The 24,922-nt window shown below is 48.9% G+C and overlaps 1 protein-coding gene across 16 annotated transcripts in view; it reads left to right on the forward strand.

The window, feature by feature from the left end:
• Nucleotides 1-406: 406 nt before the first annotated feature.
• LOC149124757 (uncharacterized) overlaps nt 407-24,922 on the forward strand; it is a 44,224-nt gene continuing 19,708 nt past the window's right edge. For 6 of the 16 annotated variants that reach the window (XR_016213644.1, XR_016213639.1, XR_016213645.1 and 3 more), the window contains exons 1-3: nt 952-1,333; nt 9,560-9,697; nt 14,240-18,620. Coding sequence is in view for 3 of the 16 variants with exons in the window: in XM_089304727.1 (XP_089160853.1) it covers nt 18,593-18,620 (28 nt within the window). In the remaining 13 variants the exon portion in view is untranslated. Of the gene's footprint in view, nt 831-911; nt 1,334-1,596; nt 1,927-3,885; nt 3,998-5,657; nt 6,081-9,072; nt 9,421-9,559; nt 9,698-14,239; nt 18,621-24,922 lie in introns of those variants that run through there. The other 10 variants (XR_016213638.1, XR_016213642.1, XR_016213646.1 and 7 more) reach the window with 10 other exon arrangements.

The raw sequence follows: 24,922 nt of genomic DNA on the forward strand, positions 1-24,922 counted from the left end.
ATATAGGAGAAATGGACAAATACCATGCTTTATTGACACTAAGACAGCAGTGATTGTAACGTGCCCCATTATACTGCTAAGAAAGAAAAAAACTGTTAATTCATGTAGGGCATGGCATGCATCCCAAGACCCAGTTTGGGGGCTGGCAGGTGCATTTTAAAATGCATGAAGGACAGTAAAGAAAGGAGTGGAAAGGGGGCAGGGAAGATGCTTCGAAGGGACTCAGGGGCTGTGACGCTCTTTGAGATCAGAAGGACCTTGGCCAGCTCTTGTTCAGAGAAGAGGCTGCCTCTCAGGCAATCCCCAGGCCACAGGAAAGATGGGGTGAAAATGTAACAAGGCAGAGAAGGAAGTGTGAGACTAGCTTCCCCAAGTTTGCTTCCACACCTAAGTGGTGCAGATGGAGCCACAGCGCTGGTCCCCACGGTGAGAATGAGATGCGGTGAACAGAGACCCACTGGGATTGGCACAGGCCCATTGCAGCAAATCTCTTCCCTCTTGGAGGTGAGAGGATCCCACAATACCATAGGCCTGGTGCCAGAGAGAGAACAGGGCGGAAATTCAGGAGGGCCACAGTGAAAAGGCACTGCTACGTCAGTCCAGGAGAACCACTGCACTCCCTCCAGGAAAGTGAGCAGTCCACGGGTTGCACCCCGGCAAACCTCAGCCAACAACACCAGCGCGTGAGCAGCAACGGCAGACAAGCGACAGGGCCAGAGAGAAAGGAGAAGTCAGGGCGAGGAGGGCACGAACAAGGACACCACGTGGAACTGAGCGGCCCAACCCCCGCCCCCGCAAAGCCACAAGACCACAAAACCACATCCCGCCAGGTGAAATCCGAAAGACCAACTATTTAACCCATAACGGATGGGACATTTACCTAAAGACGTTTAAATTTATTGTAGCGAGACCCATCTTAAACAGGAAAGAACTGACCTCAGCTGTTTCCTGTCTATCCAGCAGGTGGAGCCTGGCGGGAAAGAGATCAGTGTCCAACAAGGATGCAAACTGAAGACAAATGAAGGAGCTCGGATTCCTCTGTGCCTCTGATTTGCGGAGTCAACATGTCACTCAGCACAGAAGTGAGACATCTCTCCTCATTAGTGCATGGTGTGCAGTGATGTCAAACCGCTGTTTCTAATTAAGAATATTCTCCAAGAACCTTGCTGGGTCTCTCTGATCAGAAGCAGTCTCTTTCTCATCCGAATGTTCATAACCCATTAGCTCGCACAATGTGACTCGTGCGCTATCCACACCAGTGCCACCTGGGAACTTGTTAGAAAAGCTCCTTGTTGGCACCCACCCCAGAGCTGCTGTGCCAGGACCCCTGAAGGTAAGACCCACCAATCCATTTTAATGAGAGCCCTTTCTGGTTTGCTTTTTAAAGATTTCTTTACTTGGCCGGCGCTGTGGCTCTATAGGCTAATCTGCTGCGCCGGCACACCGGGTTCTAGTCCCGGTCGGGGCACCGGATTCTGTCCCGGTTGCCCCTCTTCCAGGCCAGCTCTCTGCTGTGGCCAGGGAGTGCAGTGGAGGATGGCCCAAGTACTTGGGCCCTGCACCCCATGGGAGACCAGGATAAGTACCTGGCTCCTGCCATCAGATCAGCACGGTGCGCCGGCCGCAGCAGCCATTGGAGGGTGAACCAATGGCAAAGGAAGACCTTTCTCTCTCTCTCTCTCACTGTCCACTCTGCCTGTCAAAAAAAAAAAAAAAAGATTTATTTACTTGAAAGGCAGAGTTACGAGGGGCAGGAAGAGACAGACAGAGAGAGAGAAAGAGAGAGAAATAGAGAGGGAAGAGAGGGGAGAGAGAGAGAGAAAGAGAGCGAGCTTTCATCCACTGGTTCACTCCCCAAAAGGCCATCAACAGCCGGAGCTGGGCCTATCCAAAGCCAGGAGCTTCTTTTGGGTCTAGCACATGCATGTAAGTACTTGGGCCATTCTCTGCTGCTTTCCCAGGTACATTAGCAGGGACCTGATCAGAAGTGGAGCATCCAGGACTTGAACCAGCACCCACAGGGGATAATGGCACCCCAGGCGGCAGCTTTACCACCACGCCACAGAGCCGACCCCAAATTCTTTAATAAGAATTCTTATGCTTGCTAAAACTTGAGAACCATCGTTCTACACCTCTTTCGCAAGACCTGCTCCATTCTGGAGTTGTGGTTTCTGTTCTCCTTGCGTTATGGCTCCTGGGTGTGGGTGCTCTAGCCATCACACTAGAAATGTGCGTTCTCGTGCCTGCTGCCGTCACAGAGACCCAGGAATGCACCTTCTCAATGCCATGCAGATTCACCCTGCTTGCCCTCCGTCACTCTTGCTAATGCTTTTCCAGCCATAACTCAAAATGCTTTCAATATTTATGTGAGCAGTCTTTCTCATATCCCCGCCTCTTGCTTAACCCAAATTCCCCCTCTCTGTCTCAGCCCTCCCCTCTGTGAGCTTGCCATTCATCCATCGCTACCAGAAATTACAGCCCATCATCAGTTGCCGAATGCTTATTCCCTCATGGCTGTCTGCATCCTATCTCTCCACTTTGTCTCAGTACCTTAGTTGCAACAGTTTTCCACCTCCATAATCCTACTGGTCTACCATTCTTGCATGGTAACCTCCGGCCCGGTTTTCCCTTCTTACTCAGAATAGAATCTATCATTATGATCAATTAGCATGCATTACCTTCAACTGTTGGTCTTCTCCCTCTTTGTATTTTCACCTGGGAAACTCCAAGCCTGGTTAAATTCAATGCTCAACCAGCTCAGCTGCACCTGAGTTTATAACCCTAGTGAAGCTGAACTATGCTCATATTACTAGAGAAGATGGGAAAACCATACTGACTGGTCTCAGTCTAACTTCATGACTGCTGGACTCCATGTGGGTGTGACTGTCACAGGGCATTATCTCTCTCTCTCTCTTTTTTTTTTTTTTTTTATTTGACAGATAGAGTTAGTGAGAGAGAAAGAGACAGAGAAAGGTCTTCCTTCCATTGGTTCACTCCCCAAATGGCTGCTACGGCTGGAGCTATGCTGATCCGAAGCCAGGAGCCAGGTGCCTCTTCCTGGTCTCCCATGAGGGTGCAGGGGCCCAAGCACCTGGGCCATCCTCCACTGCCCTCCCGGGTCACAGCAGAGAGCTGGCCTGGAAGAGGAGCAACCGGGACAGAACCCGGCGCCTATATGGATGCTGGTGCCGCAGGCGGAGGATTAACCAAGTGAGCCATGGCTCCAGACCCAAGGGCATTCTCTTAAGCCATCCATGGCCCTACAAGACTGCTTCACACCTTGCTCCTCCCTGCCTCAAATGTCAGCACCTCCTCCCCAATCGTATCTCATCCTGCCTCGTTTCCTTCTTGATGGAGAAAATCGAAGCAATGGAATCTCCACGGGTACCTGCCACTGCATCGTGCCCGTTTTCCGTGCCTTCCATCTTGCTGTTATGAACTCACACCTGATCCCCTCACAGAAAAGCTTCTGGAAAGAATGGTGTGCATTTTGCTGTCACCAGCTTTTCTGCCTTCCATTCCCTATTGCACCATTTGGCTCCACCCCATTAGTGCACAGATGAGCACTTGTCAAGGTCACCTGTGACCTCTGTGATGCTAAATCACTTCCGTCTGGGTCTTAATTCTACTTGCTCTACCAGCAGTATTGTGCATAACTGATGATTCTCTTCTCGTTGACATGTTCTCAGCTCCCAGGATACTCAGCTTTCCTTAGATGCCACTGGCAACTGCTGCTTCCTCCTTGTATCTCCATCATCCAACAAGGGAGTGCCCAGGGTTCAGACCTGTCACTTAGTCTATTTTCACTCACAAATGTCCCGCCCAACTCCAACTGCCATGTCTGTCCCACCTGGAGAGCCACCCACACATGCTTGTCACTCACAGCTTTCAGATCTGCTGGCCAGAAAGAAGCATAGGACACGAGATGTCCATGGTGGCTGCGGGAAGACGGGATCCCAGGAGGGGCACGAATGAGAAGGCGATAACGGTAGTCTGGGTAAGAAATAGTATTGCTGTGCACTCTAGTAGTGGTGGACAAGATGAAAAGATGGAATCAAAAGAACTTGGTGGCTTGGATAATGATGGAAGAGAAGGAAGAAGAATCAAAGATGGCTGCCACATTATGGGTTGGATCGTGTGAGAAATGATAGGGCTGCTACAGCTGAAGTGAGAGACTTCGGGGAAGGAAGTCTGTCTTTTTTTATGTAGAGGTGGGAACTGAAGAGTACAGTTTTGAACTATTTAAGGTTCAGATGCTGGACATGTACAACTGAACATGTAAATAAATTATTGAGATATGTAAAATTGAAATTCGCTAGGCAAGACTGGATTTAAAAATATGCTGCTGAGACTGGCGCGGCGGCTCACTAGGCTAATCCTCCACCTGCAGAGCCGGCACACCGGTTTCTAGTCCCAGTCGGGGCACCGGATTCTGTCCTGGTTGCCCCTCTTCCAGGCCAGCTCTCTGCTGTGGCCCGGGAGTGCAGTGGAGGATGGCCCAAGTGCTTGGGCCCTGCACCCCATGGGAGACCAGGAGGAAGCACCTGGCTCCTGGCTTCGGATTGGTGCAGCGTGCTGGCCACAACAGCCAGCTGTAGTGGCCACTTGGGGGGTGAACCAACGGAAATAAAGAAGACCTTTCTCTCTGTCTCTCTCTCTCACTGTCCATTCTGCCTGTTTAAAAAAATGCTGCTGAGCAATAAAGTTAGATGAGAACTGAAAGATGTCCTTTAAATTAGGCCACTTGAGGTCAGCAATGAACTTGACAAGGGGCACTTTTGCTGAAGACCTTCAGGTATACAAGAGGACTCAGGGTATAAGAGACTGGCTTTTCTAGAAGACAGGACCCTCCTTTTATAGAAACAGAAGGGAACGGAAGGTGTTAGGTGCAGAAAGGAGTGTTGATAGGATTGTAACAGGAAGATGAGAGCGGTCAGCACTCAGTGTGGTGCACGTTGCTTCTCACTAAACTGAAATGAAAGAGGGAGAACTGGGAGGGGCAAAAGAGAGAGGAAAATATGAATAAGTCTTTGAGATTGAGTGGGAAACTTAGGAAGAATTCTCGTTTGTATAATATAAAACCAATAGACAGCCGACTTCTTCAGAAGTGGAAAGTTTGTTAGCAGATTTCTAGGGTAATAGAGTCCATGTTTCTGCATTCAGAGTAAAAGGATTAGGCCTAATGGAAATTATGTACTGTACAAAAAGAAGAAAGAAATACAAGTTTTTATCTTGAAATGCTAAGACTTTAGATTTATTACTCCAAAGCAAATAGCCATCTATTGCCTGTGATGAAAACAATAAGGAAAAAGCTAATCAGCAGGAATTCGGTTAATTGTCACTTGAGCAAAACCATTTCCTTTCTTTGAAATACATCTGGAAATGTTCACGGGGCAAGGAGTTTGCTGCAGATCTAAGGTACAAACACTCGTTATAGGACAAACAGAGGAAATTATCTCATAAACCTGCCAGTCATCTGCAAAGCCCGGTCAGACCATTACAAAAGCCTTATCTGCTCACCGATTCTTTCCTCTGGGTTGTCCTCACGCAGGGACGTGTGGGCATTGGAATCATGGACCTTGGAGGGTGGGAGGGGCATTGGAATTTGCCTCCTTCAGTGCTTGCCAGCTGTTTTAGCTGCTTTTCCAAACCTCCAGGAGTCAACGGACCATTTCCAGCGACACAGGACTGAGTCTCAAAGGAGCCAGTGCAGACGGCACAGCTCTCCCCGGCACTGACCCGAAGTCATCTCCCTGATGCTTCTGCCTCTTCTCCGAGTTTGTCCCGTTAACGCTTCCACCACAACTAAGGATTATTCCATGCACAGTGCCTTTAAAGGCAGAAGGTGGCTGTCATCTGCCGCCCAACTTTGTCCCCCAGTGCAGTCTCCTCTTTCCTCCTACCTAGGTCCTTCCACAGTATCTCTATGACTGTGCCCCAGTCTGCTTACATTTTAAAATGTGGTGATCGGAGCTAAACACAGTTATCTTGGTATTTGTGAAAAGGAAGACTTCTTTCACTTACAGTATTATGTTCATGTAATTTGATATTCATTGCTTGCTGTGTGATTAATATAAGAATTATATAACATTTTAATCAATTTTAATCAATTAATAACATTTTAATCAAATTATGAACGCACCCAATGACTTCATTGCTTTCTTAGCAATGACATCACACTGCTGACTGTGACAGGCCAAATAAGGTCTCCTAAAGGTATCCGTATCCTTTTTTTTTTTTTTTTAACAGGCAGAGTGGACAGTGAGAGAGAGAGACAGAGAGAAAGGTCTTCCTTTACTGTTAGTTCACCCCCCAATGGCCGCCGCGGCCGGCGCGCTGCGGCCGGTGCACCGCACTGATCCGATGGCAGGAGCCAGGTGCTTCTCCTGGTCTCCCATGGGGTGCAGGGCCCAAGTACTTGGGCCATCCTGCACTGCACTTCCAGGCCACAGCAAAGAACTGGCCTGGAAGAGGGGCAACCGGGACAGAATCTGGCACCCTGACCGGGACTAGAACCCAGTGTGCCTGCGCCACAAGGCGGAGGATTAGCTTAGTGAGCCGCGGCGCCGGCCAAGTATCCGTATTCTAATCCCTAACACAGAGGTACATGTCGACCTGTGTTGGACATTGCCTAAAACCTCCATTACAACATGGCGCCTGTCGGATGTTCAAGGGGCGTGTCTGCGGCTGCCGCGGTTAAGCTATGTAAGATCAGACCACCAGCAGGGATAGGTCCACATTAGTTCCAGACACGTGCACAGTGCATGATCCCTATACTTTACTTAAGGTGCCCCAGTGCGTGGTCCACCCACGCCTGCATGACCTTTTCGCTGATTGGCTCCCCTACTGCGCATGTCCTTCGTAAGCTTTATAAGCCTGTACATTTCCTCAATACAGCGGCTCCTGCTTCGACAGAACTCACGGGTGCTTGTGGTGTGTTCATCACCCATCGACCTCACCTCTCCGGTTCGCCTCGTTGGGGAGTGTCTGTAGTGGCCCCTGCTGTTCAGGGGCCAGCCTAGGGCTTGAGACCCCGACAGACCTGAGTGACAGAAAGGATATTGCAGATGTGGTTAATCAAGGAGACCGAGATGGGGAAATCTCCCTAGGTGGTTTGGGTGGGTCCGAGAAGGAGCTGTGACCCCAACAACAGTGGTCAGTGCGAGGCAGGAGCATGCGCCCAGGCACTGAGCAGCCTCCCTAAGTTACAAAAGGCACGGACACAGACTCCCTACAAAGTCTGCAGACACAACACAGCCACGACCCACTTCATCTCAGATCCAGAACTGCAAAGAGACAAATGTGGCATCATCTTTTATGCCACTAAGTGTCATCATGGTGACTTGTTACATACTAGCTGAAGTTGACATCAGTCCTGTCCAAATACACTGTAGCTAAATACTGAGTTATACAGGAGACCATTGGTCTCCTCCATCCAAAAATCCAATCACCATGGACTGAAAATATTAAAAACCATTGCATCTCAACTGCACATCAACAGACTTCTTTTTTGTCATTATTCTCTAAACAATAACAAAACTATTTACATAGTATTTTACCTTGTATTAGATCTTATAAATAATACAGAGATTATCAAAACCCATGAGACAGATACTACCTTTATACCCATTTGACAGATTTAGAAACTGAGGCCCTAGATGGTTGAGTATCTTGCTTGAGGTCACACAACTAGCTGTGCCCAGAGCCAGAATTGAAACCTAAAGAACCAGAAGTCAGAGGCTCATTGCTTAACCAATGCGTTATGCTACACAGTAAGCCACAGTTCTCACCGACTGAACCTGTTTTCTTTCACTTTCTATTTTAAGGTTTTCAGAGTACAGAAACAACAGTATAAGGAACATCCATTTGCTCATTTCCTAGATTGCAAAACTGTTCTAATTTTGTCTATTTTGATTCATCTTCAAAAAAAAAAAAAAAAAAACTCTTATTTAGGAGCTGGTGCTGTGGCATAGCGGGTAAATCTTGTATCCACATAGGTACCAATTCAGGCTCTAGCTGCTCCACTTCCAATCCAGCTCCCTGCTGATGAGCCTGGGAAAGCAGCAGAGGATGGCCCAAGTGCTTGGGTCCCTGCACCCCAAGTGTGAGACCCAGAAGAAGCTCCTGGCTTTGGAGCCATTGTGGCCATTTGGAGAGTAAACCAGCAGATAGAAGATCTCTCTCTCTCTCATTGTCTCTCCTTTTCTTTCTAACTCTGCTTTTCAAACAAACAAAATAAATAAAAAAAAAAAACCCTCTTGTTTTTAAAACAACACAAAGTAAAACTCACAGTGTTGGTAGACAGTTCTATGAGTTCTAAGACATGTCTAGCTCCATGTTGGCACCGTGGGCCACCATCCTAATGCGGACACAGTTCCATTGCTCCAGGCTCCCCTTATCACATCCCTTGGTGTCACCTCCCCCCCCCCCCCGTCACTCCTGGCACACACAGATGTGCTGTCTGTCACCAGGCATTTATCTTTTTGAGTCTGTGCTGTAAATGGAATCGTAGACTTTGTCACCAATAAACACTGGCTTCTTCCCAGAAGACAGCCTGCAGGGCCTACCCAAGGTGCTACAGAATGAGTCTCCCCTCTGCACAGGCACGGTTTGCTTTTACCCCTGGGGCAAAGGACACTTAGCTGCTTGCCAGGCTGGGGCAGTGATGACTAGGACAGATTGAAATACTCACGTGTAACTTCTTGTTCGAACACAGGTTTTATTTTGCAAGAGTACACAGCTAGTAGCCGCATGACTGTGCCATGTGGTGACGGTTTAACTTTATAGGACACTTAAAATCTCTTTCCAGAGCGGCACCCTGTGTTACATTCTCTACAGCAATGTTCTGATTGCGCCACACTTTTGCTAGCATTTGGGATTACTAGTATTCTTTTATTTTAGCCATTCTGATACGTGTGTAGTTGTGTCTCATTGGGATTTTAATTTGCATGTCTCTGATAACAAAAGTTGCTTAGCATTTTTCGCTTGCTGATTTGTATTCTAAATATCCTGTTGGGTAGTATCTGTTCAACTCTGCTGCACACATATTTTTTAGAGAGGCAGAGGGACAGAGTGACCAGGAAACAGAGAGACAGACACAGAGAGAGAGAGATCTTCCACCTACTGGTTTACTCCCTCAAATGCCTGCGACAGCCTGGGCGAGGCCAGGCCAAAGCCAGGAGCTAAGAATTCTATCCAAGTCTCCCAAATGGGTGGCAGGGACCCAAGGACTTGAGCCACCACTGCTCTCTTCCAGGGTCCGCATTAGCAGGAAGCTGGATTGGGAGCTGAGCTGGGACAAGAACATAGGCATTCCAGTGTGGGATACGGGCATTGTCCTAACCCACGTCTCAACCTCTAGGCCAAATGTACACCTCACCCGTATTTTTTAACTGGACTGTTTGACTTTACAGTTTTCAGGTACAAGTCCTTTGTTGAATATTGGATTTATAAAAATTTTTGTTGTCTGTGCTTTGTCCCTTTATTTTCCTAGTAATGTGTTTTGCAGAGCAAAAGTCAGAATTTTGACAAGGTTTCATTGATGGTTTTTCTTTTGCAGATCGTGCTTTGGGTTTTATGTCTGAGAACTCTTTGTCTACCCCACTTCCTGCTCATCAAACCCAAACTGGAGCTCTCTTTGTCCACACTTCAGGCACCTGGAGTTGAGGCTATCCAACTCCAAGGTTAAAAGACTTAGGTAAGTTCACTGCCAGTTTCGTGTTATTTCAAATTCTGGTCTTCTTCCCCTGTCTGCCTCTTCCTGTTTACTCAGTCCACGTCTGCCATGTGGGTGGCAGGGACCCAAGTTTTTGAGGTATCATCTGCTGCCTCCCAGGGCGCACAATAGCAGGAAGTTGGAATCAGGGTGGAGGTGGGACTCGACCCAGGCATTCTGATATGAGACGCAGGTGTCCTAGCTAGTAAACCAAACACCTGGCCCTGAACCAGCAGCCTCTTTAGAATAGAATAGAAAATAAACTTTCAAAGCACATTACACATAGTAAGGGTATGTGTTGTTTTATGGCATTTTGTTTTCAGATCTGTGTATGTAACTACACAAGAGAACTTCAAAAAGTTTGTGGCAAATGGAATTAAAAGATAAGACTATTTTGGTATAAAACATGTTGAATCTGTTTTTCATAATATGCATTTGCTATAAACTTTTGGAAGACTTCATATATACTATGAGTTGCAATAGAAATCTGTTCTTATGATAGCTTGGAGTCAAGAATTCTGAACATCACAGCTTCAGGGAAAATCCAAAGTGGGTGTGTAAGGCCAGTTGGTTTTCCAGTAGACATGTGTATCCCTGCTGACATGAAGTGTCCAACAGAGAGATCCAGGTCCCAGACAGCGAGGGTGGCCAGCAGTGCAGCCGCCACTCCGCTGAGAGTCAGACTCTCCCAAAGGCACTCACAGTGCTGCACGGTCTGACAGAGGAACCGCTGGAGAACCTAAGGCTAGGAACGGGAAATCAGGACATGGAGCAGGCAAGTGAGGAGGACGTGTGGAGCCTCTGGCCGCCACTCCTGCTTATAAGGCAACAAGCAGAAGGGCCGAGGTGAGAAGCCAGACTACTTCTGCGGTATCGTCTGCAGAAGATGACGGAGACAGAAGGACAGCAGAGGTTGAACGCTCGGGCCCTTCAGGATCCAATCCCCGTCCGCTTCCTGGAGTGTCTGTTCCTGGCAATGCTAATCCCACTGAGCCTTGTCTTTATCATTGCTAGACTGGGAAGAGCTTTGATGTCAGTGCGTCAGCGCACATGAAGACCTCCCAGGGCTTCCAGCCAATAGCACAGAGTCAACAAGTCCCCAAACGTTTTGAGGGAGAGCAGGAAGTGACAAGATAACCAACTAAGGCAAAATCCAATGACTTTTACATGATCCTCGCAGTGTTTTTGTTAGGTGGATGTAACAGTATCACATGGTCCTGGAACTCCTTGCGATATTTTCTTCTTGTTAAAGACACCACTTTCTCCTCCCACTGACTTGGTTGAGTTACCTTTCTTTATATCATAGCATAGAGAGATAACAAGAAATTAGCACTGAGTTGCGAAATTCAATTACTGATTTTTGCTACTAGTGTCCTTTATCTGCTAAAGCTACTCTCCTTTCACACTGTCTCCTCCGTCTGGGAACATTCGTCCCCCATGCTGGGTGGCGCTGGGTCTGAAGGGACATCAGTTGTCCAGGGCAAGGGGAGTCCGGGCAGTCAGATCCAGGAATGAACAGAAAGCAGTGAGGCTGCCAGGGTAGGAAGGCACTACCTGTGGAGCAGGGGTAGGTGTTGGTGCGTGCTGCACAGTCAGGCCCCGCAAGCCAGAGAAGGGCCCTGGACGGAATGGAACAAGAGGACAGCACACTGCTGTACTAGCAGGCCCGAGGGTCCACAGGGGGACAGAACTGCAGATTTCCAGCCTGGAGGTCAGATGTCACCCCCTCCCAGCCCCAGCCCCAGCCCCAGCCCCATAGGGACAACATTGCCTTTTGACCGTGACTGAGGCGTAACTAACTTAAGGGTAATGAAAGGTGTTATCATGCATCAACAGACTGTTTCTCCCCTGCCCCCCAAGGTATGAGAGAATACAGACAAGGCACTCTTTGGATCTCTGTTTCGTCTCCTTTCTATTCCCTTAGCCAAATCATTACATAAACCTGGCTGGAAAATAATATTGATCACACTTGATGTCTTTCTTTCTTTCTTTTTTTTAATGTATTTATTTGAAAGTCAGCATTGCAGAGAGAGAGAGAGGGAGAGTCAGAGATCAATCTTCCCTCTGCTGGCTCACTCCCCAGATAGCCACAACAGCCAGTGCTGGGCCAGGCTGAAGTCGGGAGCCAGGAGGTTCTTCTGAGTCTCCCACAAGGGCCCAGGGGCCCAGGGACTTGGACCATCCTCTGCTGCCTTCCCAGGCACATTAGCAGGGAGCTTCCCAACCAGTACCCATACGGGATGCCGGCATCACAGACAGTGGCTTTACCCTCTGTGCCACAGCACCAGCCCGAGATCACATTTGATTTCTAACTGCTTATGGACCAAGAGTGATGACAGCCACTTCTTCTATGTATCAGTTATAAGCAAGTGTCCTGGAGTTTAAATAGTATTTCAAATGTGAACCATTTCTAGTCTTCTCAAGGACATGCCTCAACTCTATATTCTGTTTTTAACATTGGTTAACATGGTGGTTATACCTCATTTCTTTGTGTTGACTTTTTTTTTTTAAGATTTATTTTATTTATTTGAAAGACAGAGTTAGAGAGAGGGAGAGACAGAGAGAGAGAGAGAGAGAGAGAGAGAGATCTTTGATCCACTGGTACACTCTCAAAATGCCCCCAGCAGCTGGGGCTGGGTCAGGCTGAAGCCAGGAGCCAGGAGCTTCTTCTGGGTCTCTCATGTACATGGTACAGGGGCCCAAGCACTTGAGCCATCCTCTGCTGCTTTCCTAGGCCATTAGCAGGAAGCTGGATCGGAAGTGGGCAGCCAGGACTTAAACTGGTGCCCATATGGGATTCTGGAGCTGCAGGCTGTGGCTTTAAGCCACTGCGCCATAGCGCCAGCCTCTTGTGTTGACTTTTGAATTGGGTATAAGCAGTGGCTCTTGGGAGGGCTGGATGTGTCGACAGTAGGCTGTTTATCTTTTTGGTCCTCTTTACCTGAGATCATGGCTCAAACAGAAGCCTCTTTGACAACTTCCCTCTGAACCGCCCTGCCCAGGGCCGATCCCACAGACTCCTTAGCATTCTGGCTCCAGGGGAAGGAAGATGGAAAATGCATTTTCCAAGCACGTGTGACTGTTTATATTATACACTCTGCTTCCAGTATTTATGGCTTGAATTAAACCAGCTGTAATTTGAAACCTTACTACATAAGGGTACTGCAAATAGTTCAGAGAAAATGAAAGTAAAGATAATTTTAGGGGCCAGCATTGTGGCACCTGGGGAGCCAGCATCTGATATGAGCACCAGTTAGAGCCCCAGCTGCTCCACTTCCAATCCCGCTCCCTGCTAATGTGCTGGGAAAGCAGCAGCAGATGCCAAGTGCTGCCCCAGCCATTATGGCCTTTCAAGGAGTGACCCAGCAGGTGGACAATCTCTTTCTCTCTCTGTCTAACTCTTTTAGGTAAATAATTAGAGCTTTGAAAAAATAAGATAAATTTTGGCACAGTTTTTTGAAAACCTAGTTTTTTCATAATACACATTTTGCATGAACTTTTTCAAGGCCCCCTGTATGCATAGACTTTCAAATTGTTTTTACACCAAAATAAATTTATCATTTAATTGCATTTCCTTCAAACTTTGTTGAAATGCCCTCATGTGATAAACATTAATAAGTCACTCCTAGAAATAGGTAACTTCTGGGCCAGCACTGTGGTTCACTTGGTTAATCCTCCGCCTGCGGAGCAGGCATCCCATATGAGTGCCGGGTTCTAGTCCCAGTTGCTCCTCTTCCAGTCTGGCTTTCTGCTGTGGCCAGGGAGTGCAGTGGAGGATGGCCCAAGTGCTTGGGCCCTGCACCCACATGGGAGACCAGGAAAAGCACCTGGCTCCTGGCTTCGGATAGGTGCAGCGCCAGCTGTGGCGGCCATTTGGGAAGTGAACCAACGGCAGGAAGACCTCTCTGTCTCTCTTTCTCGCTGTCTGTAACTCTACCTGTTAAATAAATAAAAAATTAAAAAAAAAAAAAAGAAATAGCTAACTTCTGGAAAGAGTAACCTTTAATAAGACATTTCTATTGCATCTTTGTGATAAATAATGAAAATTGTCCCCCTAACAAATTCTGAGGGAATATCCTGTAGGAAAGAAAGTTTTCCAGGCCTCTGACGTTGGGGTTGGTTTCATGCTGCCCCCCCCATTGATCCGTCAGTGGTCTGTATCAACGGTGATCATCAGTGCTCTGCATGCCTTCCCCGAAGTCCTTAATTCAAGGATAACAGGTCAACTCACAGTGCCCTGTTATGTGCTGCTCATTTTGTTGCTAGGTTGCATAAGGAATGCCGGATTATTTTATACCCCTGCGCCCAGTGATTTATCCTCTCAGCCTCACCCTGTGTCTGCTGAGAAGCTGTTATCTACCTCACATCGAAGATGTGCTTTCGTACCGGCTAATTATACCAAGGAGAAAACACACGAAAGAAATTCATTAGAAATAAAACGATGAGCCATAAAAGGCGATCATTAGAGCTTTATTTCTTCAATATAAAAAGAATATATTCTCCTCATTTCCTTTCTCTTCATAGGGGTTTGTATCTTGTTCACTAGAGCGCCATTGAACACCACCTGTTCTCATTCCACAGGAAATGTCTCCACACGACGTCTGCTCTGTCAGTTCCTCTGCCTCAGCTGGATTCCACCCAGGTGGGTAGAACATTTTTGTTTGTGTTTTGCAGAAGTTGTTCAAACTCAGTACTGACTTCTCTCACACAGAAACCACAAGTCTTAGTTTTTACTGAGTTGAAACAAGATGATTGTCCCCATCATATCAGTTGGGTTTTGTTTTTGTTGTTGTTTGTTTGTTTTTGACAGCATTAGCAGTCTCTGATCTTTCTGTTGCATAAACTTGACTATCTTGGGTGATCACTAATGGAGCTGCCCAAGGCCTGTCTTATCGTGGAGCCATTTCCCCTAGGAGTCCCCTGTACACAGGGACCTTCTGTGTACAGCAAGGGCTCTTTCCTGTCACAACTGGGTCCCGTTTTAGGACAGAGAAGGGATTCCATGGACCAGACTATGATCATCCCATTAGTCCTACCCAATAGCAGGACCAGAAATCTGATCCGAGAACCAGCCCCCATTCAATGGGAATAATACGATTGGGCACCTGTTCCAAAATGCCTCCCGCGGGTCCCCTGGCACCTGCTAAAACCTTTCTGGGGAGGGCCTTTCTGCTTTCTGGAAACACGAAGACCCCGTGTAGCTGTAGAGGAGTGCGGGGCAGTGGTTAGGAGATTTGGTGGTCTTTGCTCAAGTCCTGGCTGTACCACTTCCTGTGTAATGGTGGGCACGATGCTCAACCTCTCTGGGCCTTGGTCTCTTCACGGCCTGAGTCGTCTCTGCTCTCGGGCCCTGTCCTGTGTCCCAGGGGGACTGACACATCAAGCTCGCCCCACCCGGAAGTCTCAGGCTTGTAGCTGTTTCAACCAGCGGGAAGCCAGCAGGAAGAGCCAAGGAGCCAGCAGCTGCAGTGTTTACTTCCCCAACACCTCGCCAGCTGTCCGCCCGCCCCGGTGGGGCCCAGCCTTCATCCCTCTGTGTGCCCTGGTGACGAAGTCTCAGTGGGACCCACCACCCCTACTGCTGGTTTCCTCTCTGCCTTCACACCCCTGCATGATTTGCTTAAATCTCCCGCACACCTGTGAACAGCCCGGCCGTAAATTCTCTTCTGAATCCACCTGTGTCTCCTGTTTCTGGGCAGGTCTTGACCTGACACATCATACAGGGCTGGCATGAGGCTTAAGATAGGTTGACATGTAAGGAAGGCGGTCATGGCTGTCCAGGGCACCCACGGAGAGCTCTGAGATGACCTGGCTTTGCTGCTGTCATCACTACAGGCCTGCACTTCCTATCAGTCCTGGAAGACACACCCCTGAGGCCGCCAGGCACAGGCAGGGGCTCTAATTCTAGGCAGCCCCAAAGAGCTGGAGGGCTTCTGCTGACCTCTGTCTGCGGGGCTGTCAGCTCAGACTTGCATGGGAAAAGCCAGCAGAGGCTGGGCAGGGGAAGGGAGGAGGAAACAGTGGGGATCCCAACAAGTCAGCAGGACTCGGTCACTCTAGAAAGACTTGGGCTTCAGGAATTGGAAGTTAGGGGAGTCTGCAGTTGACAGAGTACTTAGAAACTACGGCAGACTGCAGATCAAACACCCGAGATAAACTTCCTCTCCTGCACAACCTGGCCCAGGGCCAGCCTGACTGCTCACCAGTCCGGAAGACCCGGTGCACCTGCATGCCTGGGACCACCAGGCTCTGATCTTCAAAGACAGCAGGATGGCAAAGTTCAAAGGGACGTGCTTGTCCTGGGGCCAGCTGCTTCAGACAGGAGCCCAGAGGATTCTTTATGAACCAGACCAAGGGCATAAACAGAGCATCGAGGGAACCTGAACGGCAGTGGCTAGAAGCAGAGGCTCTCGGACGGCTGGACAAGATTCAGTGTCAGCCCCATGGCTTGCAGCTGCGCCGCGCTCACACTCTCCAAGCCTTGCATTTCCCAGCTGTGCAAATGCCGTTAATGACAGTCCCTTACCCTTACAGAGTAGATGAGAACTGCATAAGGGGTGTGCACATCTGGTCTAGTGGTTAGGATGCCCATGTCCAGGGCCAGTGTTGTGGCACAGCAGGTTGGGTCACCACTTGTGACACTGGCACCGTGTACCTGAGGGCCAGTTTGGGTCCCAGCAGCTGCTCTGCTGCCAGTCCAGCTTCTTGCTAATTCACCTGGGAAGGTGGTGGAATATGACTGAAGTACATGGGCCCCTGCCAACCATCTGGGAGATCTGGGTGGAGTTCCAGGCTCGTGGCTTCAACTGAGCCCAGAGCTGGCTGTTGTGGCCATTTGTGAATTGACCAGCAGATGGAAGATCTTTCTCTCCCTGCCTCTATCTCCCTCTCTGCTGAGTCCCTGCCACCCCGCATGGGAGGCCTGGATTGAGTCTCCTGGCTCCTGGCTTCAGTCCCCACCGCCCTATCATCCCCAGCCTCAGCCATTGCAGGCAATTAGGGAGTGACCCAGTAGATGGAAACTCTCTCTCTCCCCTCTGTTTCTCTCTTTCTCTCCTTCTCAAATAAACAAATATCTCAAAAGTAAAAAAACAAACCAAAAAAAGCTACATAAGGAAATCCAAGTGCTTGCACACCCCTGACACAGACTGGCCTTCACAAAGCCCATCATTATTCCACCTCCATCACGGTTAACATCCAACGGATGCAAATCTTGCACAATCAAGTTAACGAAAAGGTAACAAGTCTCTGGCCAGGACACAATAAAAGAAACGGGGTTATTTGTGGGTGGATGGGTTAACAACAGACTCACTCTGTCCCCTTTTCTTACAAAATCCAGAGCCAAGAAAATTGTGCTCCTTAGCTAAACCACAGAGGGTGTCTGTTCACTAGAAGGCAGCAGAACGGTTTAGAGGCTCTGGGATTGGCCCATTCTGGATTCAATCCCAAGTCTGACCTCTGGGTAACTTACCCTATCTCAATAAGCCTGGTATCCGGTCTGTGAAATGGAAGAAATGGTAGCGCCTGCCTCACCGTGTTACAGCTGGTGTGAACCCCAGGAGCCTGTAAGTCTGCGAGGAAGAAGGAGGCAGACGAACCAACTGCGAAGGCCATTTTTAGCAAAGCGGTTTTATTTTTTAAAGAGCGAAAGGATTAAAAGAGCAGAGGGGAAGCAGCTGGGAGGGGCTTCTTCAGAGGGAGGAGGCCGTGGAAAGGCGGGGCTGGGGGGTTCCCTCCCTGCAGAGAGTGGGTGCAAGGGCGGGTAACAAGTGCACCTCAGGAGGTGAGCGCTCCTGCTTCTTCAGCTCTCCTATGCCTCCAGGTTGGGGGGAACTTCTGTCCTGGAGTCTGTCAGCGCACGCTGCGGGTAGGCGGAGCTGCTTGTCCCCATCGAGCTCCCAAGGCTGGGCACAGACAGCTCCAGCTGCCCGGCCCTCTGCGTGGCCTTGGTGCCAGAGCCTGCTTTGCTCCCAACTCTGTATGTCTCTTTGGCTTTCCTGCTTAGGCTGCTTTTCCAGTGAGGCTAGGAAAATGCTCCGTGTGGAGGGCCCCTTTGTTCTCTCTGCCTTCTTACCTTTCCGCCTTGTGTTGCTTAGCAATCAGAGGCTGCTCTCCTGGCCAGATAGTCCCCCATCCTTAGCTGCCTGCTAAGTCTAACCTAACCCAGCTTGCTTTGTCCTACCTGCATCAATAAGATGTTTATGAATACGACGCGATGCATGCAAATCTCTCAGCAAGTGTTGCCTCTGGTTACTCATCTGCTTCCACTGGGAGGCCGTCGTGAGGGTTTTGATGATCAGCAGGAGAGAGGGCACCTCTAAGATTGTCTGGGAGTTTTCAGCTAAAAACATTCTGCCATACCGGGTTGGGTGGGGGCATTGATTGCAAAGGAACAACAGGAAAGGGCTGGGGTGATGAAAATGTGAAATTATTTGGAGTTGATGGGTGGCTAACCTGTTGGAGTCTCTGAATGGAGCACTGAGAACCTGTGTGCTTTACTGGCTGGAAATCACACCTCCAGTGAAAAGAAATATTGCAGTTACAACTGTGCTCCGGCTCTGAGAGCTGATCTCCGGGTGACACTGTCGGGTGTCGCGGGCGGCATCCAGAGACGGGGCCGGGGGCGCTGACAGCCGTTGTTCAGGATGAAGGGCTGCCAGGGAGGCACTGCTTCTGCTCTGCACACTCAGTGGAAGCCAGAGACGGTCCTGGGGAGGCTTGGTCAAAGGGTCTCATCAGATCTACGGGAGCGGTGAATCCAAGGCTTGTCCTCGCCGACTGTCCTTGGGGTGTACATCTAACATCTACCACTGCTGCGCTAAGTGCCTAGGATGGTCACACCCACCCAGTGACGTGTGCACGGTCTTGCTAAGGAGTATGGACTTTACAGCCCCCGAAAGCAAGGGTGAGTGTGGGAATGGGCGGGTGAGCAGGTGTTTGCTGAATGGATGGCGCCCCTGAGCTGATTTAATTAGATTTAATTCTTACAGAAAAACCTTGCACAGTAGAGGTTATTATCCCCACTTAACAAATGAGAGAATCTGTACTTAAAAAAATGAAATAATTATGGGGCTGGGCGTTAAGCTGCTACTTGGGGACCGTGGCACGCCATATCATAGTGTCCTCACCACACGGGTTCAAGCCCGGCTGCTCCATTTCATATCCAGCTCCCTGCTGATGCTCCTGGGAAAGAAACGGGGAATGGTCCAAGCGCTCGGGCCCCTGTCACCCAAGTGGGCGACCTGGATGGAGTTCCAAGCTTCTGGCTTTGGCCTGGCCCAGTCCTGGCATTGAGTTCATTTGGGGAATAAACCAGCAGATGGAAGAGTACTTTCTTTCTCTCCCTCTCAATTTGTGTCATTCTGCCTTTTAAATAAATAAACAAATCTGTTAAAGGAAGAAGAAAGTGAAATAATTAGCCTGAGGTGCCACAGCCAGGCCTTGGTAGGGATGGCCCTCCATATATTCTGACTACATCCTAAATAATTTCCATTTCTTTTTTTTAAGACTTCAGATTTTAGATGTAGAACTATTATTTCTTCCTTATTTTAAAGATTTATTTACTTATTTGAAAGTGTTACAGAGAGGCAGAGACAAAGAGAGAGAGGTCTTCCATCCACTAATTCACTCCCCAGATGGGTGCGACATCTGGAGCTGCACCAATCTGAAGCCAGGAACCAGGAGCTTCTTCTGAGTTTCCCATACAGTTGCAGGGGCCCAAGAAGTTGAGCCATCTTCTACTGCTTTCTCAGGCCATGCCAGAGAGCTGGATCAGAAGTGCAGCAGCTGGGACCCGAACCAGTGCCCATATGGGATGCAGACGGCACCTTTGCCTGCTGTGCCACAGCACCGGCCCCATTAATTCCATTTCTTAAAAACACTATTTTTTCTTAAGAAGGCTTCTTTACTTTTTAGAGCTTGCATGCTTCATTTAATATGCATCAAAGGGTTTAGGTTTTATGGAATTTATTGATAGATTATAAAATAGGTTATACTTCCCAAGTATTAGTCAATGTTTTCCTATATTTCTTATTTCTTCAGTGTAACCATCTCTCAATCAGCAGATAGGTTGTTCTGAGTTCCAAAGCCCTAGGCAGGCAGGTAAACAGAAAGTAGAGGAGAAAATGCGCTTCTTTTGGGTGAATTGCCAACAACTGCACCCCGAGGGAGCTAAGAAAGATACAAGGTACAAATGAGATTTGGACACCACTTGATAATTTACAGGAAGAACTTCCAAACAAGAGTTCCCAAGGATTTCCGGGGTGCAAGGGAAGGAAACAAGTTAGAAGTCAGGGGAACATGGATACTAACGTGATCCCTCCTTGTCCCTCTCCCATGCCAGCATAAAACAGGAAGGGGGGGATTGTCCAAGCTTCAGGCAGGTCTCTAGGTTCACAGGTCAAAGGGACAGAGCTAGAATGGTCTAGAACAGAAATGATCTGGACATTTGGGGGGTGGGCTGACGGGAGCTGGAATGGAGGGAGCTTTTTGCGTTTGCAGGATGGGCCAGCACAGTGGGCACCATCACAGCAGACGCCCCAGGGCAAGCAGCGGAAGTCCTCAAGTGACAGAGATGGATTCTGCCGCATTGAAGGAACGGAGGCTCAAATGCAGTTAGGCTGAGCTACACAGAGCCAAGCCCCGGGGTCCTTGCCCGGTCAGCTGTCTCGACGGGCATCCCTACAGCTGCGTTTGGATCTGTGGTCAGCAGTCACAAGACAGAAAGAGCAGGACAAGAAGGGAACAGCAGGTGACACTTAGGGAAATCTAGAGGGAAAAAGGAATTCACGAAGGACACGAGATGTCTCTTCCAACTTGGCCCCTGCGTTTAAGGCTGTCTTAGTCCCTACGTGTTTGTGTTGCCCCATTTATCTTTGTTTGAAAGCTCCTCCATCATCCTCCTTGGGAGTGGTGTGACTTCTGTTTGTGCACAGCTCAGAGCCTCTGAGCCAGGAGACTTCTCACCGGGGCTGTGTTTTTAAGGAGAGGATCGCTGACTCTTGAATCTTCTGTGAACCCCTGTCTGCGGTCCCACGAGAACCATGGTTGTTTTCATGGCTCCTCTCTGTGCGCGCCACACCCCACTGCAGCCCCTTTGTTCTCGCGTCCCACTTTCCCATACATCACCTGTCAGGGAGTGAGCCAGGGGTGAGTCTCCCAGAGGTGACAGAAACAAACAGGGGGTGGGTGGGTGTGTGACCGCTGAGCCAATTTCTCTGCAGCTCTGTTGTCACTTGAATCACTGCAGTCTCCCGGCAGCTTGTTGTCCCGCCTCTGTGACAAACTTTGCCAAGTAGAAGGGTAGAGGACTACAGGAGGAAGCTTGCTCAGGGATGCAGGGAAGCCCAGCGTCAGAAGTGGGGGTGGGCGGGGAGAAGGGAGGGGAGACCCGGCCCGCCTGCCACCAGCCTGCGACTCGCAGCGCGCCAGTCTGGGGCCTGCAGATGCTTCCTCTTCCGTTTTCTTTCCTCTTCTTCTTTTCTGAAATTTGGTAACTTTCCAATGTTCGCATTCATTTCTCATGTTTACTGCTCTATGTTTATTTCAAGGCAGTTCCTAATGATTACAAACATGTTTTTTGACGTTAGGAGTTCTTTGAGGGGTGGGAGGGTGGGGGTGCCTGTGAGATGCATACAGAGATGGGAGAAGAAGCCGGAGACTGAATTCAGCTCAGTGCAGCCAGCTGCTAGAAGAATTTCTGTAAATGAGCGTGACTGTGAGAAAACCACACACGGAACAGACCGGGTCCTGCCGCATTCATAGCAAACATCACGGGATTCTGACTATTCCATAAAACAGGTCAAGGAGTTAGGATTACCAGGGCCTACGTTCCCTCTTCAAGCTCAGTAACACACTGGCTTTTAAAAATTTTATTTATTTACTTGAAAGGCATAGAGACAGAAAGAAATCTCCCATTCACTTCCCAAACGTTCACAGCACCTAAGGCTGGGCCAGGCTGAAGCCAGGAGGCAAGAACTCAGTCCAGGTCTCCGCCATGGGTGGCAGGGACCCAAGTACGGGAACCATCACCGCCACCTCCCAGGGTGTGTGTTACTTGGGAGCTAATTGGGAGTGGCACCTGGACTTGAACCCAGACAGCCTGATACAGTAACCTCCTGAATGTTGTCTTAACTGGTGCACTGTAATGGCCACCTTATATGCTGGGGTGTTAAAGACTCTGAGAAGGTCTGCGACAAATCAGCTGACACGACTTTGTTTAAGCCAGACTTTCCCAGTTTGAACCGCCTGCCTCCTGCCAGCCTGCAGACCAAGTTGCACAGCACAGCAACCTGGGACCTGCAGATACTTCCCGCTACAGCTTCCTTCCAAGGCTGGGATTTGTTTTTCCTTTTTTGCCCTTACATGTTTATTTCAAGACAGCCCCTAATGATTAAATTATGCCCTTTCACTGTTCAGGGTTCTTTGACAGGTACGTGTAAGATGAGTAAAGAAACAGAAGAGGCTGCAGACTGAATTCAGGTCAGCAGAAGAGAAAGTGGGTGGAACAGGTGACGGCTGATGAAGTCATTTCTGGACCCCCTAGCAGGAAACGGCCAGGTGTCTGACTTGGGAAACAGAGACTCTTGGGTGATTTTCTAACTCAGCTGGAGGGACCAGGAGCAAATACTTTGAACACCCACCTAGATTTATACGTTCCTTGATACAGTGTATACAATGCCTTATACTTTGGTAAAGTAGCGGACCACAAATATATCTTGATTGGAAGAACAATCTAGAATAGTCACATAATCAAAGGTATTAATTATACATTGGCTTGGCATGGTTCTAAAATTATCTTTTAAGAATTTATTTATTCATTTATTTATTTACATGGCAGAGCAAGAGAGAGAATTTGAAAGATCAAGAAAGAGAGAGAGGGAGACAGAGAGAGAGAAAAAAAAAAAAAGCTTCCATCTACTGGTTCACTTCCTAAATGCCTGGAACAGCTGGGAGCCAGGAACTCCATCCAGGTCTCCCCATGGGTGGCAGGAGCTCAACGATTTGAGCCATCTTCTGCTGCCTTCCCAGACACATTAGTAGGAAGCTGAATCGGAAGCTGAGTACCAGGGACTTGAGTGGCACTTGGACATAGCACGCCAGTATCACAAGTGGCAACTCAGCCTGCTGCCCCACACTGTGGCCCCAGTTCTGAAGTTATTACATCACCCAGCCTTGCAGGGCAAAGCTGTATCCGGCTCATATCATTAAGTCAAAAATTGTTTACTTGGCCAGCACCATGGCTCACTAGGTTAATCCTCCGCCTGCGGTGCTGGCACACCGGGTTCTAGTCCCAGTCGGGGCGCCGGACTCTGTCCCGGTTGCCCCTCTTCCAGGCCAGCTCTCTGCTGTGGCTCGGGAGTGCAGTGGAGGATGGTGGCCCTGCACCCCATGAGAGACCAGGAAAAGCACCTGGCTCCTGGCTCCTGCCATCAGATCAGCGCAGTGCGCCGGCTGCAGCGCGCCGGCCGCGGCGGCCATTGGAGGGTGAACCAACGGCAAAGGAAAACCTTTCTCTCTGTCTCTCTTTCTCACTGTCCACTCTGCCTGTCAAAAAAAAATAATAATAAATAAAATAAAAATAAATTGTTTACTGACTTGATATTGCATCCTATGCACTTTTTTTTTTTTAAATCTAGGGATATTTTTCTCAGTCTTATTTCTATCTGTAAGGACCATATTTACAAGTGCTAATTTTTTTTTTTTTTTTTTTGACAGGCAGAGTGGACAGTGAGAGAGAGAGACAGAGAGAAAGGTCTTCCTTTGCCGTTGGTTCACCCTCCAATGGCCGCCGCTGCAGCCGGTGCACCGCGCTGATCCAATGGCAGGAGCCAGGATCCAGGTGCTTTTCCTGGTCTCCCATGGGGTGCGGGGCCCAAGGACCTGGGCCATCCTCCACTGCACTCCCTGGCCATAGCAGAGAGCTGGCCTGAAAGAGGGGCAACCGGGACAGAATCCGGCGCCCCAACCGGGACTAGAACCCGGTGTGCCGGCGCCGCAAGGTGGAGGATTAGCCTATTGAGCCACGGCGCCGGCTCTACAAGTGCTAATTTTAAGGTTTTGGGCTTTGTTTTGCTTTTTGTTTTTTTACAAAGCACCTTCCTGACAGCAAAGACATGGCGAGCACGGCCTATGGAGTGGGATCAGAGTTTGATTCTGATCTTGCCATTCAGTAAAACTGTGAATTTAGTCCATTTGGAGAGCTTCTCTGAGCTCCTGTTTTTTCCTGTGACTGGGATCAGCAGTTCAGCTGCTGTTGGTGGACACTGTGTCCTGTATTGGAGTCCCTGGGTTCAAGTCTCAGTTCCACTGCTGATTTTGGCTTCCTGCTAAGGTGCACCCTGTGAGGCAGCGGATGATGGCTCAAGTACTTACACCCCTGCCACTCATGTGGGAGACCCTGATGGAGGTCCAGGCTCTTGGCTTCAGTTTCCAACCCTGGGGTCATTGGTAGCATCTGGAAAAGAATTAGCTGGTGAGATCTGCATCTGTCTCAAATATTTCGTTAAAATGAAATTGGAATCATAAGTGTCCAACTCATAGGACTATTTGGAGGGGCACATGATGGAATGTAATGAAGTCCTCAGCACAATGTCTGACATATGCTCAATAATTAATAGACATGAGCAGAACACTGGGATGGAATTGGGGATGGGGGACAAAAGATGGAAATAAGAAACAGGGCGATGAGATGATCCAAGTTGGAGACACTGAACCTTGTCTAAGACGAAGCCAGGAAGAGCTGGGGAGGTGCTGGGAGGAAGGTATAGGGAGACAGATGTTTGACAGATGTTTCTACTCGATGTCTTAATTCAGTGCCTCGTCTGCAAGGCGATAGCTAGGCTCTGGGGAAGCACAGTTAGCAAGGCAGAATTCCTATTCTGGGGAGGGAGAAAAATGATACATAAGGAAAGAAACAACAATAACAAAAAGATAAAAATCACTTGCAGTAATGAGCGGTTACTCAATGGAAGCTGGATGAAGGGAGTGAGGAGAGATGGAGGTGTTCTGCCCGGGGAGGTGAGAACACAGGCCTGGGTGAGGAGAAAAAGCAACATGGGATCATCCTGGACCGAGGGCATGGAGCAGCAGAGCCCGAGGCTTCTCCAGAGAGCTTATGGAAATTGCGAATGATGAAGCAGCTCTGTGTGGCTCTCAAGACCTTCTAGGACCAACATAAGCCTGTCTTACTGCCAGTGTTCCATGGAA

The sequence above is a fragment of the Oryctolagus cuniculus genome, chromosome 9 (genome assembly GCF_051225735.1).
Source record: "Oryctolagus cuniculus isolate XC-2025 breed Fujian yellow rabbit chromosome 9, ASM5122573v1, whole genome shotgun sequence".
Taxonomy (NCBI): domain Eukaryota; kingdom Metazoa; phylum Chordata; class Mammalia; order Lagomorpha; family Leporidae; genus Oryctolagus; species Oryctolagus cuniculus.